Genomic DNA, 25,697 nt, shown 5'->3' with positions numbered 1-25,697 from the left:
ATGAGGTGTCCATTTCGATTCATTGGCGGAGCCGCTGCGGTAATTGCGTAATGAGGGTAAAGCTCCAGACAACGAAGCTCATTTTCACTACAATGGCGTTGTCCCTGAGGCATTGTCTCGCATCCGAAGCTCCCACCCTTTAAACAGAGACTTATCATGTCACGCGTCACGGCAGACACGGGCGGGATGATTGTACCTACCCATGCGGGCTCACAGCGCGAACAACAGTATGTAACTATAAAATTAACACATTTTTTTGTAAATTACATATACGTACACGTTTATGTAGAATAAATACTAAACGCCACTCAAGAGGATTTGAACCTCGGTATCAAGGCGGCATTCAATACAAGAACACCGGTCATCTTAATTATTAAACCACGGAAACTTCATACAACACCCTCAACTGAACAAAGTAGAAGAAGAGAACTCATAATAATATCCCCTACTGCGTAGATTTAGACGTATTACCTAAAATACACAAGAAACTTTTCTGGATGGAACGGATCGAACTAATTGGTGTTTGGGATGTATAAATGTTCTTTTATAAACGCCGAAGTCAATCGCTGAAATATTTGTTATACAAAGTTTACAAACTAAAGTATAAATAGCACGACAACTTTGTCATCGAGTGTACATAGGACGTCAGGGCCACTGAAGTCGAGGGAACTTACCGACCATAGACAAACGACGCCTTTCATTAACATAATGAATATTATAATAGAAATCGATTAGAAATGTAGGACCATTCTTCTAACCCTTATGTCGGACGATTGCACTGTTCTGTCAAACTCTTATGAATAGTTAAAATACAATGCGACGCAACTCATAAGACGTTTACTACGAAATTTATCAAGAATGGATTCAAATACCAAATATTTTTAGAAATATTAAAATTTTATAATATTAGGACAGGAAGTAAGAATTGACATTATCACTCACAAACAAGTATTTAAATAACATTAAATGGTCAAGTGTTCAATCGATATTATTCGATATTCACGGAAACAATTGCATTGCGACTAATAGAGCACTACACCCTACACCACAGATTGTAGAACGAGATAGTATAGGGTTCCTAGTGTGTGTGAATGTGTTATGTGTATTATTGTGTAGTGTGTAGTGTGTACTGTGTACTAATCATATTAAAGGTTTTGGTTATGTTCCGCGCAGACTAAGAACTGCCGAGATTGTTTTTTATATCTATGCTGATAGTGATAGCCTTGAGGGGCTATATCACCTTCTCGTGGACGTGTTGACTCACGGGGCTCAAACCAGAAGTGTTGCTAACACTAGCCCTAGCAAGAGCAGTGCTTCGCAGAATCTACCACTGGATCGGAAACGCGACCCACTGAGAAGATCCGGCGAGAAACGCAGTGGGCTGTGTCTGAGGGTTAATTTACTCGTCGAGCCCTTCGTTGCAAGCGAAGGGTTGGCGGAGGGCGGTGACCGGTGCTTGTGGTACCTAAAAGCACCGTTAAGGGATCGGGAGGATCCGTAATGACGTTTGGGGCGCTGAGATGTGAATACTGCCGCTGTATCGATTTACTTTACATAAGAAATGTGTACCTACCTATTGTTCAGAGCCGAGGTACGTATCAGCTGTAACAATGATAGCGGTAAGTGTGTGCCACCTCGCTCGCTTGTGCTATTGATAGACAGTATCTTGTTTATTCCGAAAATATTTACCTACTTGGGAACATTTGTTTTTGTCGTTAGGATTCTTTTTAGTTTACAATATAAACAGTATACCTGTACTTTGTTGTGGTGAAAAAATAAACATTTATTAATAATTAAAATATATTTACAAAAATCTGGTTATTATTATAACATTAGCAAAATTCAGTCATTATTTGATGAATATCGTTTTCTGTATAAGATTCCGATGGCGGGTGGAGGTGGGCGGGTCTACTTGCTCATCTGTAACTGTTATAAATGAATATAATGTCGTGGTCGGTGCCGCTGGTGAGGCGGGCTTGTTGCAGGCGGCGCGGCGCGGTGGCGCACAGGCGCGGGGAGAGCGCGGGGTCGCGGTACAGCAGCCGGCGCGCGGTGTGGCCCACGAGCAGCACGTAGTGGCCGCGGTAGTAATTGCTGCCGAAGCAACGTCTGCCGGAACACCACCACTACATTATAAAGACTGCCCGGAACAAAATGCCCAGAAGGCAGCGGCTTGGCTCTGCCCCTGACATTGCTGAAGTCCATGGGCGACGGTAACCACTCACCATCAGGTGGGCCGTATGCTCGTCTGCCTACAAGGGCAATAAAAAAAAAAAGAATCTTCGTTAAGATATTTAATAGATATTCGAGGTTTAAGTGTACTTGTGGACTCGTTGGTTCTTCATTCATCCGTAGCACACGACAAAACCTAGGTTTGGGCCGTTTAATGTGGAGCCCCTATTGTTATACTAAAGTGCTACTTGTAATGTATGTTGCTCATCAATAAATTAATATTATCAGTCTTACCTGAATTCTGCTTTCAGCTTATTGTGTTTGCACAAGTCGCACGACAACAGACCCCCATCCACAAGTACTATAGCCGGGCCCCGATCGGTGAGGTGGGAGACCAGCTCCTTCATAGAGACAGATCGCTCCACAGCCTGTACACCCGAGTCGAGGGCGTCACGAAAACGACTGTAAACCCGTTGTGTATCCTGGATGACAAACGATAACAAATAACTGCTTCAAGTCCTAGATTGTATAATTAAGAAAATAAATTAAAAAAAGTATAGGATTGTTTGACTAATTGTCATTTCTGCTGGTCATGCCTAATTTAAAAATATTACACTCAAACTTTTAAAACAATAACTAAGATACAAAAATATTGTTTAGAAGATAGTGGTGGTGAGGCATCTTACCAAGTGCATAATCCTATCGTAGTAACCATGTCTCCTGTAATCTTCATTAACACCAAGGAGTATTGTGTACATGCAATGTTTAATATGAAACCTAAGGAAAGAGTATTATTCATTTGTTACATCTCACAGTTTTATTGCATTCATGCAAAGGTTACTGTGGTGGCTTAAAAATATAAATCAAATGATCTATATCTTATTTGTTAGTAATGGAGGAATTCAATTTTGGTTATGATCTGGTTATTAGGATCAATTGGTTCAGTAGAACATAACATATAATACAATACAGTATTTCACTATTGTTCCCATCTGTCCTAGCTCAAAGCCTATTGAGGGGTTAATGAAGAAATCTGAGACCATGATATAGGTAATACATATTTATGTTTGTTACTGCACTATGATTATAACACTCTAGCTAGCTTATGTTTGACTGTCTCCAGCTGTGTGACAATATCACAGTCATTTCAATGTGCAGTACTCACTGCACATAAATAAATGAATCACTTCAATCGTCAACAAAATTTAGTTAGTGCCTAGCAGCAGTAACATTTGAATTACTTTATGAAATTAGTGATGGTAGAGTAAACTATGTTCAAACTGACCCATACCAAATAATAAACCAAAAAATATATCAATTAAATTGTAAGTTGGTTGCTCATTTACCAGCATTAACTTAACCTTTTCAATAAATAACACAGGTCAATAGTCCAAGTGGACTCTCCAAAGCCTTCATCTTCACAAATCTCATTGAACCGTGCCAGGAAGTCTTCTCGTTGCTTATTAGAGAGTAGCATGATAATACATGATACTCCACAGTCCCAATAATAACGCTGCTGAAAATGTTCTACCTTGTGTTCAATACGTACAGATCCTGAAATATTTCATTTACATTATGGATCTGTATTAAATTATCACCCAAAGCTAAAGGGGGCAAATGAGAGTAAACATTTCATAAAAGTTTTTCCAAATTGTGTTTTGATGATACACAAGTTTCTGAAAAAAGTCAATATTTATCTAATTTTTTTAACAAATTCTTTTTTTTATTGCTTAGATGGGTGGACGAGCTCACAGCCCACCTGGTGTTAAGTGGTTACTTAAACCCATATACATCTACGACGTAAAGACGCCACCCACCTTGAGATATAAGTCCTAAGGTCTCAAGTACCTAGTCAGGTCATAAATTCTGTCACATGTTTAATGTAAAATATTTAAAACAAGTTTATTCATTAGGTAACCATTCATATACCAAAATGAACTTAACAAAACATAGATTCTTATGACACTAAAGTTTATTCAAAATGACCTCCGTGATTTTGAATACAGGCCTTCAATCTGCGCGGCCAGTCGTCTATCGCAGCACGAACGAGGTCCATGTCGATATCGGCGGCTGCCTTAATCAAGGATGTCTTGAGTGACTCCAAATTGGGATGAGGCTTTGAGCACGCCTTTTCCTCCAAGTGTTGCCATATCTTGTTATCTAACGGATTCAAATCTGGACTGGAGGAGGGCCAGTCTTCGTGTCGGATGAAGTCGATTTCACGCGCCGCCAGCCAGTCTTGTGTGCTCTTCGCTCTATGAGCTGGCGCCGAATCTTATTGGAATACCCAGTGCCTGTTATTGAACATGGTATGAGAAACAGGTTCCACAAGGTTAGTCAGGACTGTATTTTGATACACAACTGCATTCGGTTTTACACCTTTCTCACAAAAATGTACCTCTGTTAAGCCCCAATAAGAAACTCCCAACCATACCATGAGCGAGGATGGAAAATGACCTCGTTGGACACGCGGAATACGGTTGCTCGCTTCTTCACTACTGTGTGCGTACACCTTATCATTTTGATTGTTGTAGCTCTCTTCTACGGTAAAAATTTTTTCATCCGAAAAAATAATTTCCCGATATTTTTTGCCCGCGTACCGCTTCAACAAAGCGCGGCATCTCTTCAGTCTCAGGTCCATTAGACGAGCATTCAAACGGTATCCTGTTTTTCTTCGATATGCCCGAAGCCCTAAGTCTTCATTTAACACCCTTTTCACCGTGGTTCTGCTTAACCCCATCTGAAGGGCCAACAGTTTCTGCTTTTGTTTGGGATTTCTTTGAATTCGCGCCTTCACAGCTTTTATCACTGCTGGAGTCCTAACAGACCGAGGGCGACCACTTCTTGACCTGTCATCTACACTAGAGTCTTCATTGTATCGTTTGATGGTACGATAAACGAATCTTTTGGTTATATTCAAAATTTTCTGTATGTTAAAAATTCGAATTGGCGCGTAACCTGCAACACGGTCTTCTTTAAGCGTCCACTCCATATTTAAAAATGAGTAAAATTCTATACAGTATACATTTTTATTTTCATGAACGATTCGAAATTCGAATTCAATAAACTTTTTTGTGACCAGCATTCTAAAAGAAAAGTTTTTACTGTGTGACAATACTTATGACCTGACTAGGTATAGTTAGAGCCTCTCATTTCACCATGTTACAGTGAAATTCAACATAATACTGAAATAGCTTAAGTTACAAACACTGCCTAAATAATTATACATATACATTTTAATATCTTCTATATTTTTTTAATGCTTAAATGATTGGATAAGCTCTCAACTAACCTGTTGTTAAATGAATACTGTAACCCTTATAAGCTTATATTGATATCTATAGACAAATTTTAAAATCCACCACCCACCCTGAGGTGTGAGTTTCAGATTTACACTATGCTTTTAGTGATAATACCAGATTTATTAACGCTACCATAATTAAGTTTCAATATAGAGTATTATGCTTTGTACACCTGGCTAAATGTGTGGCTTTCGCAACTACATTACTTAGAACTTAGTTTTCTCATGAAAAAATATTGTTAATATCACAGCATTCTAATTGAAACATGGATGTGGCTGGTTTAATCCTTATTTCATAAAGCCACAGAGCAAAAGGTAGCTTATTGTGTTAATTTTTAGTAAGTAATTTATTAAGGCTAATTGTTATACCAATATTAAAACATCAATGTACATCTGTTATTCCATATGCCAAGATCTTTTTTATGGAGTAAGCTTGGGGCTTTTGGTTCTCCAATGCTTATAGCTTATGGTGGCCAAAAGCAAATCCAATTAAACATAACTCTACAACCTATTAAATATCCATAAGTTACAGTTCAAAGAAAAGGTGGTAGGACGTTTTGTGAGTCTGCACAGGTAGGTACCACCACGCTGCCTATTTCTGCCGTGCAGCAGTAATGCATTTCGGTTTGAAGGGCTGGGCAGCCGTTGTAACTATACTGATACCTTAGAACTCATGTCTCAATGTGGGTGGCGGCATTTACGTTGTAGATGTCTATGGGCTCCGGTAACCACTTTACACCAGGTGGTCGTGAGCTCATCCACCCATCTAAGCAATAAAAAAAAGGAAAAGTTCAAAAAGCATTAAATTGATGTGCCTTTCGAATCTGCGAACTTTTAATAAATAGAGTTACTTGCATGTTATAGCTGGAGATAAGAATATTTCTTTTAGGCGGCTCGATTAATATATAACTTTAAAATTATTAATATTTTAAAAACTTACTCTTTTCTTCGTCAGACATATTCTTTAACATTTTTAGAGTAAATTAAAAACAAAATACAAACATTGTTTTAGTGTTTCTGCCAACACTTTTTATTTTGGAATTCTGTTCACTTTTATTAAAATGAAGTTTTTTTCAGGTACTTTACGACCTGGGAACTAAGACTTTTAAGTCATGTCTATTTTAACTTATATTTTTATGAAAATTGATGAATTGAGATGAGATGAGATGAAATATAATTTCAGTAAAATGGTGATCATTTACTGTGATTTTTTCAGTGGACTTTTTGGAGGATCCGAAAAGTTACTTCCAGCGGCTTTGTTTCATTTTCCCACATTTGTGCACTTTCACAGATATTAAACAGTTAATAAACCACCGTTATTACAAATTTAAACCTAAAGAAATACTAAATAGACAAAATAAAACAAATACCACAGCTTTACTCCTCGCATTCCCGTCAAAAAGTTCTAATCCATTTGTATTAAATTTTTCGATTTTTTTAAGCTAAGCAGTAACAAAACGAGAAGCTGTCAAATTGACAGCAAGGGTGCGACAAACCAGCTGATTTCAATGATGTATGCCATAAGTGTATAATCTATGATGTATGCAAGTTCTAAATGTAACCTCTTCAGAGAAAAGTGATCAACATCAAAACAAACAAATTTTGTGATGGCTCTGAAGAGAGGATTATTTCGTTTAGCTGAAACGTACAGGCCTTCGCGGTCCCACATCAGGGCGCGATTACTGGCCACACAGTCCGCTGCCAACAATGAAGAGAGACAAAGCAAAAACCAAACTCATTTTGGATTTCAAACTGTTGACGAAAATGAAAAAACTAAGAAAGGTACAATAGAATAAAGAATGAAAATTTATGCAGTTGCTTGCTCTGCTATGAGAAATCCGTAGACATCGCAATGTGAGCGTATAATGAGCCCACAATAACCAAGGATTCAAACTACTACATATTCTAATTCTATAAATAAAAAATAACTAAACAAAAATAAAACTCGTCAAACATTATAAATGTAGTCTCAAATTTTATTGTATTTTAAAACATATATTCACAGTTCACGAAGTATTCGAAACGGTAGCAGGCAAGTATGATCTAATGAATGATGTAATGTCCTTTGGAATACATAGAGTATGGAAAGACATATTCATGGCTCGCTTGGCACCAATGCCGGAAACCAGTTTACTGGATATGGCTGGAGGGACAGGTTTGTTGTTATTATTATTTTAATGTTGTTTTTTAAATTAAATTTCTTTTTAATTTTTATGAAACTTGTGTTTTTGGAAGCTTGCTTTAAGCAACTGCAATAAGAATTTATACTTTATAAAAAATGTTTTGATTTTTGAAATTGTAGCCCATACTGTGGTGATTAGTGGTTAATTTTGCTTATAGACATTGGCAACATTAGGGGTATAGCCAGGCTGACTTCTAAGGGCACTTTTTAAACCTCTGTTGAAGCTGTACGTGTCATAATTTATATTTAATAATAAAAAATAAAAAAAAATACATGCACAAACCAATTTGTCCAGTGGGAGTTCTTTTGTTTGGCAAGACATAGCATGGGTAGTCCTTCCACAATGTTGACTGAAACCTTTTGAAGGTCTCGAAGATCTGTAGGACGCGAGCAGCACAGAACTGGTCATTGTGGGCTTGCGGTTGCAGTGAATCTCTAATAATGGACATCTGAGAGCTGATAGTAGTAGTAGTAGTTGTGCTTAGTATAAATTATCTTTAGAAATACACTGTTAGATGTGAACAAATAAATGTTGCAGTTCAAGTTTTTCTTAATCTATGACTTACAAAAACTTAAAATGTTTCAGGGGACATTACATTTAGGTACATAAAATATCTTCAAAATCTTCGTTCAAAACCTACAGAAGGAGCTCGCAGCTCTGTCACAGTGTGTGACATAAACCAGGCCATGCTGGATGTAGGAAAAGCCAGAGCAGAAAGGTCATCACTTACTACATCATTCTTTTTATAATATAGATAGTTGTAATGGACAATTTTTATCTACTGCATTTCCATAAATCAATCATTACTAAGTTTGGTACTAGTTGGTGGTGATTTGTGCACGTTTTTTTGATACTGGGGTTAAGTGTTTGAAGCAAGTGTTTTGGTTGTTTAACACTCTCACCGCCACCTATATACAGAATTTGTCAGTGCGGCAGGCCGTGCGGTCCGCCGGCGGTCGCAACTATACCTAGCCGTGCAGGCCGTGGTGAAAAATCGATAACGAGCTTAGCAGGCCATACGGGCGGCTGGCGGACTCACTATTTATTTGTACTAGCAGGCCGTGCGGTCCGCTACCACCTCGTGATTTCATATTAATTTTATAGTGGATGGCCTGCTGTTACAGAAAAGTGAAGCTGCCAGATGAAAAATTTACTGTTTTACCTACAATTTAAAAAAAAAATTGTTGCTGTATCTTTAAATTTATAGGATTACTAGAGGGTTAATTACAGCAAATAAAAATACATTATAAACGATAGGAACTTCATAAAAAATGACATTACTGCCTTATAATGGCGCTATGGAAGTTTGTAAAGCATTCGGAGACTACTGGAAAAGAAAAATTAGAAATTTGAAGGGCAAACTAAGTATTGACTTTCTTTTTTACTTCACATGCTTATAGACTTGTCAAGCCTTTTGCCGCTTCTGACGGATGTTGGTATTGGCGTCTGTATGTATGGTGTCTTCCTTCTGAAGATTTATCATCAGAACACCTATTTATGATTCCGAATTCTACGTCTGTAGATGGTTGGTAGTCTGAGTCATCTACTGAATCCGACATAATGATAAAAACTTCGCACAAATGATGAAATGCACAAGAAAGTAATAGTAATCTAAAGAAAAACGCGCGAAAATGCGACCGTTGCAAGCCGTGCGGGCCGCCAGCGGGCTAATGATTGATTATTAGGTGTGGCGTGACAGACTCGAAATTGTTTTAAGTAGTTACAGAAATTTTGTTATATTTTGGCGCGAAACATGCGGTGCGCCGGCGACCCGTACGGCCTGCTAATCTCGTTTACTGCAACATATTGGTGGCGTGTCTAACTCGAAAATATATGACCCGCCGGCGGACCGTATGGCGGTGAGAGTGTTAATAATTTTCGGGTGCTTTATTGGGTTCTATTCCCTGTTGATTAGCTAATTATTAGTTTTGTGTGTTTATATAAGTGTGTTGTCTTATTTGTAAGTATTATAATATAGTAGTTTAGTGTAAATAGTGTAATTATGAACGGCGTTGACCCCCCCGATCCCGGGGGAGGTTATCTCCTTGACCCAACTAACTCATCAATCCCAATGGACACGGAGGTAATCCATCCTTCTAGAAAAAGACAATCGCCTCCAAATTCTGATCATTCCTCTTTACCACCAAAGAAAAATACAGTAGCACAAGTAATCGGATCTGTTCAATCTGTGTATACCTTACCAGAATATGACGGCAACAGAAAACGATATTTGGATCAGGATGTTGCTCCTTTTTTGATCCACGTAAGCAAAGATTGCGAGTCTTCGGCTAGTGTTACACTACGCCCAATTAAGTTTGGTCACTTTTTACACCACAACAATATCAAGGACGTTGCTAAAGACGGTGTTAAACGTATCGGCCGAAACCGAGTCTCAGTCCAATTTAAAACTGCTGTTGCCGCAAATTCCTTCCTAGATCACCCAGGTCTTGTCGCAGCCAATTACAATGCCGTTATACCTTCTTATAATGTGACTCGCATGGGTATTGTAAGAGGCGTCCCCGTAGAGTGGACCTTAGAAGAATTAGTCTCTTCCATTGAAGTTCCTGATGGTTTTGGACGTGTCATCAGAGCCCGACGACTCAATAAAAAATCAATTGAAAACAACACCCCTATTTGGACTCCAACTCCGACAGTTGTCCTTACATTTATTGGCCAAAAGCTTCCTGAAAGGGTTTACTGCTTTTTCAATTCCCTCCCAGTTCAAACATACATTTTACCAACTATTCAATGCAATAATTGCTGCAGGTTTGGACATGTTGCTACGCAATGCCGGTCAAATGCGCGTTGTTTTATCTGTGCGAAATCTCACTCTGGTATTGAATGTAATAGTTTATCTCCGATACCTACCTGTTTGTTTTGCTCTGGTAACCATAAAGCCATAGATACATCTTGCCCTGAATATTCTAGACAGAAATCTATCAAACTTCTGATGTCACAAGAAAATATTTCATACAACGAAGCGGCAGTCAGGTTTCCACAAGTCAGAAGATCTTTTGCAGACATTTCTCGTACGCCTCCCCCCCCGTTTCCCACTCAATCTTTCCAAACCCTAACCCAATCTTCTCCCCACATCCAAGCCATATCCAATTCAGTCTCGTACCGTCGCACTGACTGTACTCAAAAATCCCCTCCAGCTCCGGCATCCAGTCCAGGTTATAATAGACAAGCTCATCGAGCTATTGTTAGTACTCCCCCTCCTAGTCTCCCTAATGGGAGTGCCTATCCTTCAGATGATGTTTCTCCCAATGACAATCTCCTGGAACTCTTACTTTCTACAATTTTAAATATATTTTCCCGTTTTGGGGACTTTGAACTACCGAACAATGTCCTATCTAAACTTACTGAGCTTAATAAAATTATTAAAAATGCCCAAATTCCTACAATGGAATTGTCACAGCATTCGTCACAAGAAGAATGATATCATCACCCTTATTAATAAACACAATCCTTCTATCTTTGCTGTCCAGGAGACATGGCTTAAGCCCGGATCCAACTTTAGGATCCCGGGTTTCTCATGTCTCCGGGACGATAGGTTAGATGGTTATGCTGGTTCTGCTATTTTAGTATCTAGAAATGTGATATTTAAACAAATCTCCCTTCCTTCCCACAGTAATAGCATTTTTGCTGTTGCTGTTAGAGTTAATAATATTTCTTTCCTCTCCATCTACATCCCTGAACCTAACTTAGCTATTCTCTCTGAATTAAAAACTATTATTACAAGTCTTCCTCCACCTATCCTTATCCTTGGTGATTTTAATATTCACCATACATCTTGGGGTTGTTATTACTGTGATTCTATTTCTTTTCCTTTTCTTGATCTCTGTGATGAACTAGATTTGTGTTTACTGAATGATGGGTCCCCTACTCGCAGAGTTCCTCCATCTCAGAATCCAAAGACTGCTGTGGACCTTTCCTTAACTTCTCCTTCCTTGGCTTCTAGCCTCTCCTGGTCTGTCCTTCCTTCCACTCACGGTAGTGATCACTTTACCATCATTCTGTCAATTCCTGATTCCCTTAATTCTATTCCTAATGCTTCCCTTCCACCTCTCTTAAAATTTAATATTCACAGAGCTGATTGGTCTCAATTCAGATCTCATTTAGATCAAGAAATAATGAATATTCCTTTGATTAACCCTGGCAATGTCCTTTCTTCTTACGTATGTTTCAGAAACGCTCTCCTTTCTTCTGCTGCTAATTCTATACCTCTCAAAAACACTGCTAGATGTAAAATCCCTTCTCCCCCGTGGTGAGATTCAGAGTGCACTCAAGCTTGCCAGAACAGATCAGAAGCTGAGGATGCTTATTCGGTTGCTATGAGCTCGGAAAATTTCATCTCTTACCAGAGAATTGCAGCCAAGACTGTAAGACTTTTATCAGAAAAGAAAAGATCTGGTTGGTTGCGTTTTTGCGAGGAGCTCTCTCCTATTACTCCCCCTTCTAAAGTCTGGAAGAATATGAGACGATATCGCTGCTCTGTTCCTGCTCCTGTCATCTCATCTAACGATCCTTCTGACTGGGTTGAACATTTTTCCTGTAGGTTAGCCTCTCCTTCTGTACCTTGCTTGGAAGAAACTTTCCCCTCCGCTTTATTCTCTAACTCTACTGATGCTTTTGAGTCTCCTTTTTCTTGGGAGGAACTTTCAGCTGTCTTGGAGGGTTTAAGTGATTCATCCCCAGGAATTGACGGGATTCCATACTCTTTTATTTCTCAAAGCAGTAACTCTGTAAAACAGGTATTCCTTTCCATTCCTAATAATATATTTTTATCTGGAACTCCACCTGACGAATGGAGGACTCAGATTATCATCCCTATTTTAAAACCTGGAAAGCCCAGCCCTGACCCTTCTAGCCATCGGCCAATCGCTTTGTCCTGTACAATGGCTAAGATATTGGAACATTTAATCAAGAACCGTTTGGAATGGATTGTAGAAAATAGGAACATATTAGCTAAATCTCAGTTTGGATTCCGAAAAGGTTTTAGCACTATGGATAGTTTAAGCATATTTGTAACAGACGTTCGTATTTCCTTCTCTAAAAATGAGTCTTTGGTAGGTGTTTTTCTGGACGTGTCATCTGCGTATGACAATGTTCTTCTTCCAGTGCTCAGGCAGAAAATGCTCCAGCTGAGTATTCCTGTGAAGATTGTAAACATAATTTTTAATCTCCTGTCTCCTAGATTCGTATATATTCGTGCTCCAAATTATTCTTCCTCTCCCAGACAGCTGTGGAAGGGGCTCCCCCAAGGGTCAGTCCTCAGCCCATTACTTTACAGTATTTATACGTACGATTTAGAGCTTTCGGTTAATTCCTTTTGTCAAGTTCTACAATATGCTGATGATCTCGCACTCTACGTTTCTTCTAAGAATATTGATGAGGCCTCTTCTCGCCTAAATTCAGGCATAGGCTATCTCCTAGACTGGCTCTCAGACCACGGTCTGTCCCTATCTATTCCTAAAAGCAAAGTGGTTGTTTTCTCTCGGTCCAGATCTTGTCCCAACGTTTCAATATCTTACGATCAACAAAATTTTTCGGTTGTAGACAATGGGAAATTTCTTGGTGTTGTATTAGATTCTAGATTAACTGGTGTCCATCATATTAATCATATTGTTAAAAAATGTGAGAAAAATATTAACATTCTGCGTTCCTTGTCTGGTGTCTGGTGGGGCTGTCACCCCTATACTCAAAAACTTATGTATAACGCCTTAGTACGTAGTCACTTAGACTATGGCACTTTCCTTCTTGACCCTTGTAACAAATCTGCTATGAGTTCCCTTGACAAACTTCAATCTAAATGTCTGAGATTAATCTGTGGAGCTATGAAATCGTCACCTATTAATGCTCTTCAGGTAGAATGCGGCGATGCCCCCTTATTCCTTAGAAGACAATACTTATCTGACCGGTTCCTTTTTAAAGTCATTCAATCTCCTTATCATCCTCTTATCTCTAAACTCCATATCCTTTCTGATTTTATCTCTTCTAATAAATATTGGTACCACAAGGATTATCCCTGCCTTTTCAATAGTTTTGTCAGCTATCTCCGCCTTCCTTGTCCTGTATTTCAATATCAAAAATTTCCTCTTTTCGACATCTCTTTTAAGGCTCTTATCTTTCAGCCTCAAGTTCTTTTAGATCTCGGCATAGAAAAAAAATGCCATTCTGCAAATTCCCAGTTAAATAGATACATCGCCAAGCATTGGTCCGATTGGCTCATCATTTACACTGATGCTTCTAAGTTGTCAGACCAGGGTTGTGTTGGCTCCGCTGTCTGGATTCCTAAATACAATGTGATTCTCAATTTTAAATGCCCCCCTCAAGCTTCAGTCTTCTCTGGTGAGTCCATAGCTATTCTGGAAGCATTATCATTCATTGAGTCCCATAAACTAAATAAATCTGTTATTCTTACTGATTCTAAGAGTTGTTTACAGGCTATCGTTGCTAACCAATTTAAATCAAAATTTAAATTTCCTTACATACTAAAAATAAAAAATTTACTTTTCAGCTGCCATTCTAAAAACATTGAAGTTGTCCTTGCTTGGTTGCCTGGCCATAGTGGCATTTTAGGTAATGAAACTGCAGATCTTTGTGCCAAAGACGCCACAACAACTGGCTGTATGGATCATTACAGAGTTTATTCTAATGATTTACTCCCAATAGCTAAACAACGATTGCTTTCTTCTTGGAATTCTTGTTGGCAAAAGACTAGTTTTTTCTAAAGGTAAACACTACGCTGATATTCAAGGCTTTATTCCTCCCCGACCTTGGTTCTGCAACTTCAAAGATTTACATAAACGCGTTACAAGTACGATCTGTAGATTAAGGCTAGGCCATACGTGTACCCCCGTCCATCTGGCTAAACTTCATATCAGGGATAGTTCTATTTGCGAATGTGGTCTTGACGAAGGCTCTCCAAATCACATGTTTTTCAGTTGTCCTCGTCTATCTTCCTCCCTCTATGATCTCATTCCTCCTGATATTCCTCGCCCCATTGATCTCAAATCTCTTCTTTCCCTTGTCAACTCCCCTTTCGTTTATATTCTTAGTTCATTCATTAACCATAATAATATTAAGCTGTAGTTTGTCTGTCTGTTATCGAACTAACCCCTGTATATATATTGTGTGCGTCTTATTTGTTTTAGGTAAATCAACAGAGATCCTGTCATCAAACATTCTTAGCTACTCACTTAATTCTTAGTGAATATATGTGACCTTGCTCGTTCACGAAGCCCGCTATAGAAAGCAGAGTATTAAATACACTTGACATTGGCGAAATCTAAAAGGAAACGCCATAAACCTAAGAGATAGATAGATAGATTTGTGCACTCAATTTTGAAGATAGGCCAGTCAATATTCAATACAATTGTGATTTTAACCTCATTACGCATGGTGGGCTTAGTGCGATGTTCACATTGTAGTGACTATGGCATCTGATAGCTTTGACAATGGGGAAAACATTTCACATTAGATGGACTCTAATCTAGATTTTATTTCTCCCGTGTTAATGTTAAACCCATACATGACACAAAAGTTACATTCAGACCCTACATCACTTAAATTGATTACACACAGAATTCCAATCAGGCTTTAGTAGACCCACATGAAGCTTCTGTTTATTTTTTTCTAAATGTAATAATAACAACTGGTCGTAGAACATCCTGTGAGTTCGCACGGGTACGTACCACCACCCTGCTTATTTCTGCCAAGAAGCAGTAATGCATTTCAGTTTGAAGGGCGGGGCAGCTGTTGTACTGTTTAAAGTGAGTCCTTACAACTCAGGTCTCAAGGTGGGTGGCCGTATTTACGTTGTAGATATGGGCTGCGGTAACCACTTAACACCTGGTAGGCCGTGAGCTCGTCCACCCATCTAAGGAATAAAAAATGAAAAAAACTTAATTTTAATGTAGGCGAATCTATACAATTGTAAGGTCACAGTGACGAGTATATGATGTCAAATGTTTAAAATTAAATATACTTTTCAGGTTAGGTTACACAAAGGAATCCAGTGGTGTGGACATAGATTGGTTGTGTGCTGATGCTGAACAGCTTCCAGTAGCGGACGACACCTACACAGCATATACTATTGCTTTTGGCATCAGAAACTGTACCCATATTGATAAGGTTTGAGTTCATTTGCTTATCAAACACCAACCGCCCATATGTCGATTATAGTTGAACATTGGGTAGTCAGGGGAAACTGCCAATGTTCTTTTAAAAGCAAGAATTAAAATGAAGAAGGAGGCATCCTGCTGCAGCAGCGCTGGCGACTTGAATTGTATTGAATTGAACGATGTTGTTTAACGACGGCAGTGTTCCAGACCTGTTAAGTGATGATAGCGAGCTTACTGTCATGAATTGTTGAAATGATAAATCTTTATCATTTTGGGATTCTACATTGAATATCAGAATACTAGCCTTCCCCATATTCCATTCAAGTACTAGATTTTCACTCCCCACTATGAGGAGTAAAAATGTTTTTATTTTGAATTGAATTGACACCTTACTTACAGACTGAGGGTAATTATAATATGTGGTACATTTTTGTTTTAGGTTTTAGAGGAGGCATACAGAGTGCTAAAGCCGGGCGGACGCTTTATGTGTTTGGAGTTCAGTCAAATACCTAACGAGGCTTTACAGTGGTGAGCTGATGCTATCTCAACACCGCTGTATCGGTACATAAAATAATATAGTGCACATGATAAGGGGATCAATAGCTTTTACATTTTTAAATTAACTGCACTAAAGTGACGGGAATAAATTGATTAATAATTTTGTAAAATTTACGAAGGTAGATAATATTAAATCTCTATTGTTGGTCTCTCGTCGTGTTGTGCACTGTGCATTGCTGGGCGGCCGCGGTCGTGTTGTCTGCTCCAACACAACGATGAGGCAATGTAAAGCGGCGGGAATACTATTCGTCACTTTTTTTATCAATCTGAAGATCCCTAAAAATGGTGTTAATTTTTTTTTGTAGATATAGAAACAGCATTTTATGGAACTCATTGTATTGGGGTAATTGAATGCGATCCCATTAATGGCGAGTGGTTCCGTCGGCCATGGACCCACGGAGCCTACTGCTGCATATTGCTAACAACGCAAGTGAGTGGAAGGCATGAAACTATTATATTTGATGTGCAGTCGGACAGCACAGAGATATGATGATTTTAGGAATTTAAATAAATTCAATCAAATCAATCAGTTGGGACAGTGCAGTGGTCCTCGCTCGAGGGCGGCGCGGTCCCCCGGAGCTGTTGGCATATCGACAGAGCATTTATTTTTATTCGCAGGATCAGCTTGTAATTTAAAAAAGTTTTGGCTGTGAATAATTTTTATAAGTCGCGCCAATAAAGAAACGAATCTAAAATGGCGGCGGCGATCATGCGCTCTCACTCTAAACTATTGCTGTCTTTAGTCGCACACGGCGCGTACTGCATGCAAAAAAAATATCAGTTCTGACTTTGTTGTCGAGTTCGAGTTTTTTCACTTTCGAGTTGTGCGACTTAGATGGCTGGCAGCAAAAGTGTCTACGCAAGTTGCATCCCAGATGAGACACCTCCCCCTCTGCCAGGGCATAAAGTACATTCTAATTTTTTTTTTTTTTACAACAAACAACTTTTTTTTTCTATCATTATTTTTATTTATTGACCCTACCATCTCTCAGAGCAGGTACATAGACGCCATCTTCGATTGGTTTCTTTATTTGCGCAGCTTATACCATTGATAATTTTACCTACAACGAAATAGCCTATAAGTGTTTTTAACTTTCGACCTTAGCATTGTAATGACAATGTGCTGTGCGCTGCTCCTATATAAATTAGTTGCGCGTCCCCAGGGCATACGACCAGTACTCGTTCCAAGTGATCCCGGTGTTGGGTCAGCTGGTGGCCGGCCAGTGGAAGCCGTACCAGTACCTCGTCGAGAGCATCAGGCAGTTTCCTAATCAGGTGTGCAGCAATCTAACATTAAGGAATGGTCGCAGAGTTGTGAACTGTAGCCTGCGGTAGGCCCTGCCCACTTCTGCCGCGGAGCAGTCACGCGAGGGGAGCTCGTCCTAAGCAATAAGCGTCGCGTGACCCATGTGTTTACTGAGGTGGACGTTCGTTGTCCAGTGACAGCTCCCAGCATGTTATCAAAACTATAACCTGTATAAACTATTTTGTTCCTATATTCAAAGGATTCTGCACACTAGTAGTATCCCGAACTCAAATCGCACTGTCATTTTTTTTTTATTGCTTACATAATGTGTGGAAGAGCTCACAGCCCACTTAATGTTTAGGGGTTACTGGAGCCCATAGACATCATCTAGGTACAACGTAAATGCGCCACCTACCTTGAGATACAAGTTTTAAGGTCTCAAGTATAGTTAAAACGGTTGCCCCACCCTTCGAACCGAAGCGCATTACTGCTTCGCGGCAGAAATAGGCAGAGTGGTGATACCTACCTGCGCGGACTCACAAGAGGTCCTACCACCAGTAAATCTATGGTACTCGTTTTTGTTACGTGATCCGGAAACACTAGCTCCTGTTCCCTCAGCCACGTGCCGGCACCGACAGGAATTTAGCGATAGTTAAACAAATCGTACGAATCTGAAGCGCCATCTGTTGTCTATCAATCAATCTGTTGAAAAATAGACTTCACAAATTAAACTGAATTTAATTTCAGGAGAAATTCAAGATGATGATAGAAGACGCAGGCTTCAGACAGGTGGCCTACGAAAACCTCACGTTCGGAACCGTGGCCATCCACTCCGGCTTCAAGATCTAATTACGTTTCTATTGTTTAAGATTAGAAATAGCAATGTTCATTTACATATGCTTTGTTTTTGTTTCCCTCAATAATACATTTTATAATGCGCGTTCACATGGAACAGAGCGAGCCGCTGTGTCCCGGGTAGATGAGTAGCCACGCGAATAACATCCTTATCCGGGATACCACCACGTTGTCCCGCACTCCCCACCATCGGAGCAGAGTTCATCCATACTACCTGGAACGGCTGCGTTCGACAGTGCGTCTCCAGAGGTCTATCCTGCCACGTACCATCTGGCTCTGGAATGAGCTCCCTCTACGGTGTTTCTTGGGCGCTGGGTCCTGGTACTTTTTCAAACGAGGTTTGTGGAGACAGCGGTAGGCAGCGGTTTGACTAAGGTCCTGGCATTACCGACACCTATAGACGACAATGACACTCATCGTCACGTGGGCGGGATGCTAGCCTGCCGAGCACCTGCGCAGTGCGAGGTGCAAGCTTAATAAAACGCCAATTTATTTCCAGTGATTTATTAAGTCCATCAAACTGTGGTTGGTCTTTGGAATGCAGATCCAATAACTAAATTACATTATAAACCAAAATAATCATTAAACCTATATATATGTAAGACCAGACAAAGGCATTATTACACAATTCCATTGCCGTATCAATCATTCCAACCTCCCAGGCGTCCAACTCTCTCACGTCCGCAGCACAGAAGCGTGTGTCAGAGGGTCCGCCGCCGACGACGGGGCGTCGAGGTGAAAGCAAATAAAGTGAGTGAAGGATTCAAACATCATGTAGGTCGGTACGTTCGCGTGCACTCAACATAAGTTATTTTGGCAAGGAATCATAACGTCATACCCGGCGCGTCCAGCGGTCCTGATCCGTCCAGTGCGACACACAGGCCCCCGGTCGTGTCCTACAGCCCGCGACACTAACATCCGTGTTCCGATCCTGACTCACACCTCCAACGATCCCATCCAAGCACATCCAACGATCCAAAGTCGATGAAACAAAAGAAAATTACTTTAATTATACATGTCAAACCTTCTGTCTTATTATACATTACTACGGTGTCAGTGTCAACAACGCTGTGCCTCGTGGACTATTTTTATTATTTCACAATTTTAATAAAAAATCACCTTTACAATGAACTATTTAAAAGAGATACTTATATATGGATGGAATCGTGAAAGATTATATTGAAAATGTATAATGGTTTCCATCAGAGTGGTTCAGTCGCAAACTCGCGGGTGTTTGCTCTAATATCTAATACATTACAATTTTGAGACCATCACCAATTCATAAAATAAATTTTTAAAATTAAAACAGTCAACGAAACAAAGCATTGAAAGGCACGTTCAAAAGCAAAAATAAGTCATGAGTTTCTACTGTGAACTTTTAAAATCGTCAATGTCAATATTCTGATTATTGACACATTTTTTATAAAAAAATTGTATTGTTAACTCATCATCCAATTAGTAGAATTTAGAGAATGCTTTGGATAAAACTTGTTTTGAGACTTTAAAAAAACAAAATGAAATTATAAATAAAGATTCAAAATTGTCTAACAAAACAAAAAATTTGAGGTTTTTGGGTTTAAAGGACACCTTTGTGTGAATTAAAGACGATACAAATACACAACTGTTGGTCAAATATAAAATTGCTTACAACTTTGGAAAATTGAAGTATCCCTTTAATTTTGCCCATATCCAATTTAGCATGAGTATTACATTTTCATTACTTAAAATTCATTTCATCCCTATGCATCTGAATCTATTATACTTTACATTTTCATAAATAAATTAAAAAATATTATATCTCAAGTCTTGTTTGAACAAAAACATGGTCCTAAAGGTTTGTAGCCTCACTGTACAAGTGAACTCGCGTAATATTAGCTCGTACCCTACAGTTAGTTATCAATTTGCAATTTAATAATCATTGCACAATTTGTAGGACATTACAGTATGAAAAGCAGTACAGACGAAATTCATCTCAAAACAGTCTCCAAAGATACAGTGAGAGCTAACATGTAATTTTTGCATTTGAACGTGAATGTTTGTTTGTATACAAGTGGGAGGGCTTATGAACTACAAACAGCTGGGAGTCGCGGCGGCACCGGGGGCGATGACCTCTCGGCGCGTGTCACTGACCTCTACGGCTGCACACAAACACACAGAATTGTTCATCTTCTTCATGTTTTTAAATTTTAAATTTATTGTTTTATTATTTTATTATGAACACCAGTATTTTATTATGCACACATGTTGGGTAACAAGTCAGCTCACTGTGTGTCTGTCTTTATACAACTCGCACTTAGCAATCCTTTTAAAGAGAAAAGTACCCTCACTAATACACTACAAAATCTATTTTTAATATCATTATCTATCTTTTATTTTGCTTAAACAGTAGATTATTATCTTGAAAAGTTCGTCGTAGTTATACTACTTTTGATGCACTGAAATGGTCTGTTGAATTCGCACATAATAGTGTGACGTTAGTAGATAAAATTACATTAGAAGTGAAATTAGTACTAGAGAACTCAACAAAATTGTTAGGTCTAAATTTATTTTCTTGTTTTTTTTTTAGTTTTAGCATAAAAGTTATGTTTTGAGATTCCTTTTGTGTATATATCGCCATTTCTCATTTTGGGGTTCCTAGAGTAATTGGCATAGTGGATTATTTTTAAAATCTGTTATAGTGGGATCTTGTCTGTCATAGGCTGTGAAAATATATCGTATTTTTTTTAAATTCAGTATGTTTTTATGAACACAGCTACAATATAAAAACAATCATTTCAACTTGATGACATCATTATATGATAGAACCACTTATTATTTAAAATGAAGTTCTGATAATCATTAAAATCAGTTGCTTAGTTCACATTTGCTGTTCAGTAGATTTAAAAAACTACTTAATTATTTGGTAAATGTTCAATTTGAATGTCTCTAAATTATAGAAAACATTTGTACTTACCGATTGATTTTGACAAACCAACAATGTCGGTAAACATATGGTGTGCATTAATTGTAATCAAATGTTAATTGTGCTTAATGTTCATCGGTCTTTCTAATGTTTACATTTTATGAAAATCTGTATCCTTAGGGTATCCCTGCACGGCCATGCTGACCAGATTATGATTCCTACTTTCGCTAGTTATCTATAAGACTAAATTTATCCAAGTCCATTAAGTTTTTATTAATAGAATGGTAGTTTTATCGACTGATAAATAATCCATGTTTCTAACAATGTATGTACATTGTAGAGAACCTACCAAATGTGAACAGCAATGTTTAATTAGATATAATCTCGTAAGAGTACAGTACCTTGTGGGAGTCAGTAGTTATGTGACCGCGAACGGGAGCGTGAGCGCGAGCGCGAGTAGGAGCGTCGCACCGGGGAGTAGGTTGGGGTGCCGCGACGCCGCGGGGAGTATGACCGAGACCTTGTGAAGAATATATCACCTTAGAAGTAATTACATCTTCTTAGCAAAGACAGTTTTAATAGTACTAAGTTATCCAACACAATTGTTAATGTCCAAAGGTGGGCTGAGATAACAAAATCGATATATATAAAAATGAATTGCTGTTTGTTAGTCTCGCTAAAATTCGAGAACGGCTGGACCAATTTGGCTAATTTTGGTCTTGAATTATTTGTGGAAGTCCAGACGTTTAAAAGGTAAAATAAAATTTTGTTTTTCCTTTGATGTGTCCCCCGTTGGACGGATTCCTTTTGTTTTTTTTAAGTTTATTTTATACAATAGTTAGGTCTTTTATTTATCGATTGAGGCACTACGAAGTCTGCCGGGTCAGCTAGTTTAATCAATATATTTGGCCAATTAAATGATATAGTAGTCAGTTAATGTAGTAATAGTATGTAGTGGTACCTGTCACCGCCGCCGCCACCACCACCGCCGCCGCCACCGCCATAGTCTTCCTTCACACGTATATATGTCACCTCACCCTGGAAATGAATATTTAATAGACGTCAAAATCTTGCACTACATGACACTGCTTGCTTTTTAAATTTCTTGAGTTAATTATAAAACGCTTTTACAGTGTAATATAGCTTTCTTTTCATTCATTTTATAATCTTCATCATCTATGACCATAAGAAAAGCAAGATTCAGAAAGCATGGTTCAAATTTCTTTTGTAATATCAATATGAAAGCAAACTCAGTTTACTTAAGCTGAGATGATGTTTTGATGTCTCACACATTTTGCATTCCATTTGTTCTTTTCAATCTCATATCAGTTTTTCTCAAACTGAAATTACTTTACCATAATTGATAAATGGATTGATAAATGAAAAGTGAATTGTTTTTTAAAAAAAATATTTAACTGTATGTTGAAAGGAGAATCTCATTTTTTATAATTCAGTAAACAAATTGGTAACAAGTTTGGTCAGAAAAAAACATTGAAAAAAAAAAAAAAAATACTGGTATTGCAAATAATCAGAAAAAGGAGAGCTTAGTCCAACCTAGCTAAAGAATTCAAGTTTATTTTGCTTACTTTATTTATGTCCACGTTGGGTAACAATGATAAAAAATTTGGGACAATCCACCAACAGTACTGTTCTTTCACATTATGGGTTATGTTTATAATTATTTTCAAATAAAGTGGAAGAAACTAACCTCATGACTCCTAAATCTAGAATCATCTAACTTTTTAACAGCATACTTCATATCTTCATGCCTCAAAAATTCCACAACACCAGATCCATCTTTAAAGGTGTCTGCAAAGCATACGTCGCCGGCCTCTCGCATATGGTCTTTGAGGTCCTGCCAGGAACCCGAGGGCGGTAAGCCGGTAACGAGCACGCGGTATTCAGAGCGTCGAGCGGGCGGACCACGTGCTGCCCCTCGTCCACCCCAACGGTCACCACCGCCTCGAGAACCACGAGAGCCTCCACCTCCACCTCCACGAGGGAACTCGACTCGAAGACGGTACCCATCATAGTCGTAACCATCCCTGGCTCTTACTGCATCATCTGCATCTCTGATTTCCAAAATAGATTTTATTAAAATAACTTGTCTCAGATTAATTTAGGTAGATATGACTGTATATTCTAAACAAGGCAGGCTCTTAGCTGTGCACCTGGTATTATTGACGTTCATTAGTGACAGTAACAACTCACCATGAAGTGGACATATCTAATAAAAAAAACCAATCACACACAGTTTTGACATCACTCATTGTGTAATTTTAATTTTATATGTTGTGTGTTTATATGTGTGTTATAATTTTATATAATTGGCAATAATCAGCAAATTTTATTGATTTTCATTTTTCTGAAATAATTAGAAATCATAGGTGAATATTATTAGATTTATGGATACAGGTGCTCTGGCAGACTATTAAATCTGTGCCACCTTCATATATTTTAATATGTGCCAACTTTTAAACTAATTAGTTGTCAACTAATCATAAAATAATAAATGATTAATTGTTAATTTAAAGTAAAGTCCCATTTTCATTTATCAGTAAAAATGTTTACTTAATCTGTATCTGTATCTGTGGTGTGGAAAATTATATTAACGCTGAATCAAATTGTTCATTTCGCTACAGTCTGGTATGGATAGCGGTGTATGCGGCATACCGTATGCGCTCTTTTAAATCTTCTTCAAAGGCAGCTGAACATTCCGTCCACCTGACACGGGATAATTATCGCTACTCAGACATTGACAACGTTAGTGATATAGATAGCCCGTTGCTCTTTTCGAATTCAACACTCACCTGGGATCCTCAAATTCCACGAACGCGAATGGCGGACCTTTTCTGTTCTTTAGGTCAACGAACGTTACTTTTCCGAACTTGTAAAACAAGTCTTGAATATCCTTTGTCCTTATGTCCGGTGGTAAGTTTCCAACATATATACGACACTCATTTCTGTTGCTACTGCTTCCACCCGACATTATAGCTAAAGAATATTATTATTGCTTAAACGTTTACTTATTATTATGTTGGCTTCATCGACTAATTTCACCAATCCGACGCTTTACTGTGTGTAATTGAAAGTCGGGCAATATGGCGTCTATGTCCCGATTTTGGATCACGGTGGATTTGACAGAAAAGAAAACGTTAATCATGAAAACGGAAGCGGAAAAACCTGGTCATAGATTATAAATATGTGGCTGTATAATTTTTACAAAAGTCCGTTTGAAAGGATTTATACAAAAATGTGTATGTAGTCGTCCCGCACATTTTAAAACTAAACACCATAAAATTGAATAATTAATCTGAAATGTAATTTGCTTTTGGTGATATCAGGATCAGGACACTTATCATTCTTTCCTGCTTGTCCGGAAGTTTCTGTGTCGAAATCAGTACCTATAGCGTGTTTTATAGGTCTTTCTAATTTCGAGCCCGCTGCCCTTCACTTTTGTTAAATGGAAATTAATATATAGGCTGATCAATATTGGCAGTTTCGAGTTATGTTAGTAACATTAAAGTATGGGTTTTCCCATATAAAATCAAGTAGGAACTTACTAGAGAACTTGTACTTGAACTTGTGCTTAAGGTGTCATCTTCTTGAATGGATTAAATAAAATAAATAATACAATAAGGCTATGCGTCATGATAATCGCCTTATTGGTGCCACCGTTGATTACTCCTCGAATTCTAATCATGCAGGAGCCAGTCACCGTTGATGCCCTAGACACGTCCTTACGGATCCATCAGATCCAATAACCTTTGCATTAGAAGCCTTCAGCTCTAACACTAGTAGCAGGCTCAGGGACCCCGGTAACCGTACTCATAGAACTCGACAAAGAGTTCGACGTGCAACCCAGCAGCCCGCTGAGTTTCTCGTCGGATCAGCTGTCAAAGCAGCTACTCTTGAGTTGATAGGTCTCCTTCGGAGGGGCTCGGACAGCTGTTAAGTAATCCCACCCCTCCTGGCTGCGCTTTTGCTCACCTACCTGTCCTGGTGAAACTAGTGTAGGGGAAGCTTAACGACGGAGGGAAGATCTTCCATCGAGCTGGTGATATTGCTCGGTAGACCGACGGTCCGAATGTTGTTGTTCGGAACTTGTATATATGCGCTTTAACTTGAAAATGTCGTAAGCGAGATTCAGGCATCTGTCAATTATCTTGCGTTGTATGATGGCTACCCGCCACATCACTCCCCTCCGAGACTGGAGGTCGTGTCATTTTTAGTTAGCGTTGTCCGTGCTGAGATTAGCTTGCAAGGGCCAGTGCTGCTCGAAGCCTGCGGTGAGTCGAGGCTGAGCTTGAATTGCTGCGTGATTGTCGCTAGTGCTGCTCGAAGTCTGCGGTGA

The 25,697-nt window shown here is 38.7% G+C and overlaps 4 protein-coding genes and 1 long non-coding RNA gene across 6 annotated transcripts; 3 read left to right on the top strand and 2 right to left on the bottom strand.

Annotated features, from left to right (window-relative positions):
* The first annotated feature begins 283 nt into the window (after positions 1-283).
* LOC149501193 (uncharacterized) lies at positions 284-2,734 on the top strand. Its single transcript, XR_016324376.1, has 2 exons — positions 284-1,591; positions 2,484-2,734. It is a non-coding gene; the product is annotated as an uncharacterized LOC149501193 (long non-coding RNA).
* LOC114246309 (protein GUCD1) lies at positions 1,783-8,228 on the bottom strand. Of its 2 annotated transcripts, none has more exons than XM_028178780.2 (5): positions 7,939-8,228; positions 3,534-3,726; positions 2,859-2,949; positions 2,467-2,654; positions 1,783-2,109 (listed from the first exon to the last, which is right to left on the bottom strand). In XM_028178780.2, the coding sequence occupies exons 1-5, from the start codon at positions 8,102-8,104 to the stop codon at positions 1,917-1,919; spliced, it is 831 nt and encodes a 276-aa protein (XP_028034581.2). In that variant the 5' UTR covers positions 8,105-8,228; the 3' UTR covers positions 1,783-1,916. The 2 variants fall into 2 exon arrangements, with proteins under 2 accessions (XP_028034581.2, XP_089589938.1); XM_089733812.1 differs by lacking the exon at positions 7,939-8,228 and adding an exon at positions 6,414-6,541.
* Positions 6,980-20,581, top strand: Coq5 (ubiquinone biosynthesis protein COQ3, mitochondrial). The gene is made up of 7 exons (XM_028178778.2): positions 6,980-7,255; positions 7,479-7,628; positions 8,242-8,374; positions 15,654-15,792; positions 16,222-16,310; positions 17,504-17,615; positions 18,334-20,581. Exons 1-7 carry the CDS (start codon positions 7,081-7,083, stop codon positions 18,433-18,435), a joined length of 900 nt encoding a protein of 299 aa, XP_028034579.2. The 5' UTR covers positions 6,980-7,080; the 3' UTR covers positions 18,436-20,581.
* Positions 9,595-11,933, top strand: LOC149501192 (uncharacterized). Its single transcript, XM_089733810.1, has one exon. The coding sequence runs from the start codon at positions 9,659-9,661 to the stop codon at positions 11,093-11,095; it is 1,437 nt and encodes a 478-aa protein (XP_089589936.1). The 5' UTR covers positions 9,595-9,658; the 3' UTR covers positions 11,096-11,933.
* SF2 (splicing factor 2) lies at positions 18,930-24,544 on the bottom strand. Its single transcript, XM_028178779.2, has 5 exons — positions 24,154-24,544; positions 23,052-23,415; positions 22,305-22,381; positions 21,745-21,863; positions 18,930-20,579 (listed from the first exon to the last, which is right to left on the bottom strand). Exons 1-4 carry the CDS (start codon positions 24,330-24,332, stop codon positions 21,755-21,757), a joined length of 729 nt encoding a protein of 242 aa, XP_028034580.2. The 5' UTR covers positions 24,333-24,544; the 3' UTR covers positions 18,930-20,579; positions 21,745-21,754.
* Positions 24,545-25,697: the final 1,153 nt, after the last annotated feature.

The sequence above is a fragment of the Bombyx mandarina genome, chromosome 16 (genome assembly GCF_030267445.1).
Source record: "Bombyx mandarina strain Sakado chromosome 16, ASM3026744v2".
Taxonomy (NCBI): Eukaryota; Metazoa; Arthropoda; class Insecta; order Lepidoptera; family Bombycidae; genus Bombyx; species Bombyx mandarina.
Note: the sequence above shows the minus strand (reverse complement) of the source record. Positions and strands in the feature narration are given on the sequence as shown.

Coding starts and splice junctions, on each gene's coding strand:
- Coq5 (XM_028178778.2), top strand. CDS start 7,081: ATGGCTCTGAAGAGAGGATTATTTCGTTTAGCTGAAACGTACAGGCCT. Junction 8,375..15,653: donor GGAAAAGCCAGAGCAGAAAG/GTCATCACTTAC, acceptor TATACTTTTCAG/GTTAGGTTACACAAAGGAAT. Junction 15,793..16,221: donor ACTGTACCCATATTGATAAG/GTTTGAGTTCAT, acceptor TTTTTGTTTTAG/GTTTTAGAGGAGGCATACAG.
- SF2 (XM_028178779.2), bottom strand. CDS start 24,332: ATGTCGGGTGGAAGCAGTAGCAACAGAAATGAGTGTCGTATATATGTT. Junction 22,382..23,051: donor CTAGATTTAGGAGTCATGAG/GTTAGTTTCTTC, acceptor ATTCATTTCCAG/GGTGAGGTGACATATATACG. Junction 21,864..22,304: donor GGTGGCGGCGGCGGTGACAG/GTACCACTACAT, acceptor ATTCTTCACAAG/GTCTCGGTCATACTCCCCGC.
- LOC114246309 (XM_028178780.2), bottom strand. CDS start 8,104: ATGTCCATTATTAGAGATTCACTGCAACCGCAAGCCCACAATGACCAG. Junction 3,727..7,938: donor AACTCCCACTGGACAAATTG/GTTTGTGCATGT, acceptor GAAATATTTCAG/GATCTGTACGTATTGAACAC. Junction 2,655..2,858: donor ACGATAGGATTATGCACTTG/GTAAGATGCCTC, acceptor TTTGTCATCCAG/GATACACAACGGGTTTACAG.
- LOC149501192 (XM_089733810.1), top strand. CDS start 9,659: ATGAACGGCGTTGACCCCCCCGATCCCGGGGGAGGTTATCTCCTTGAC.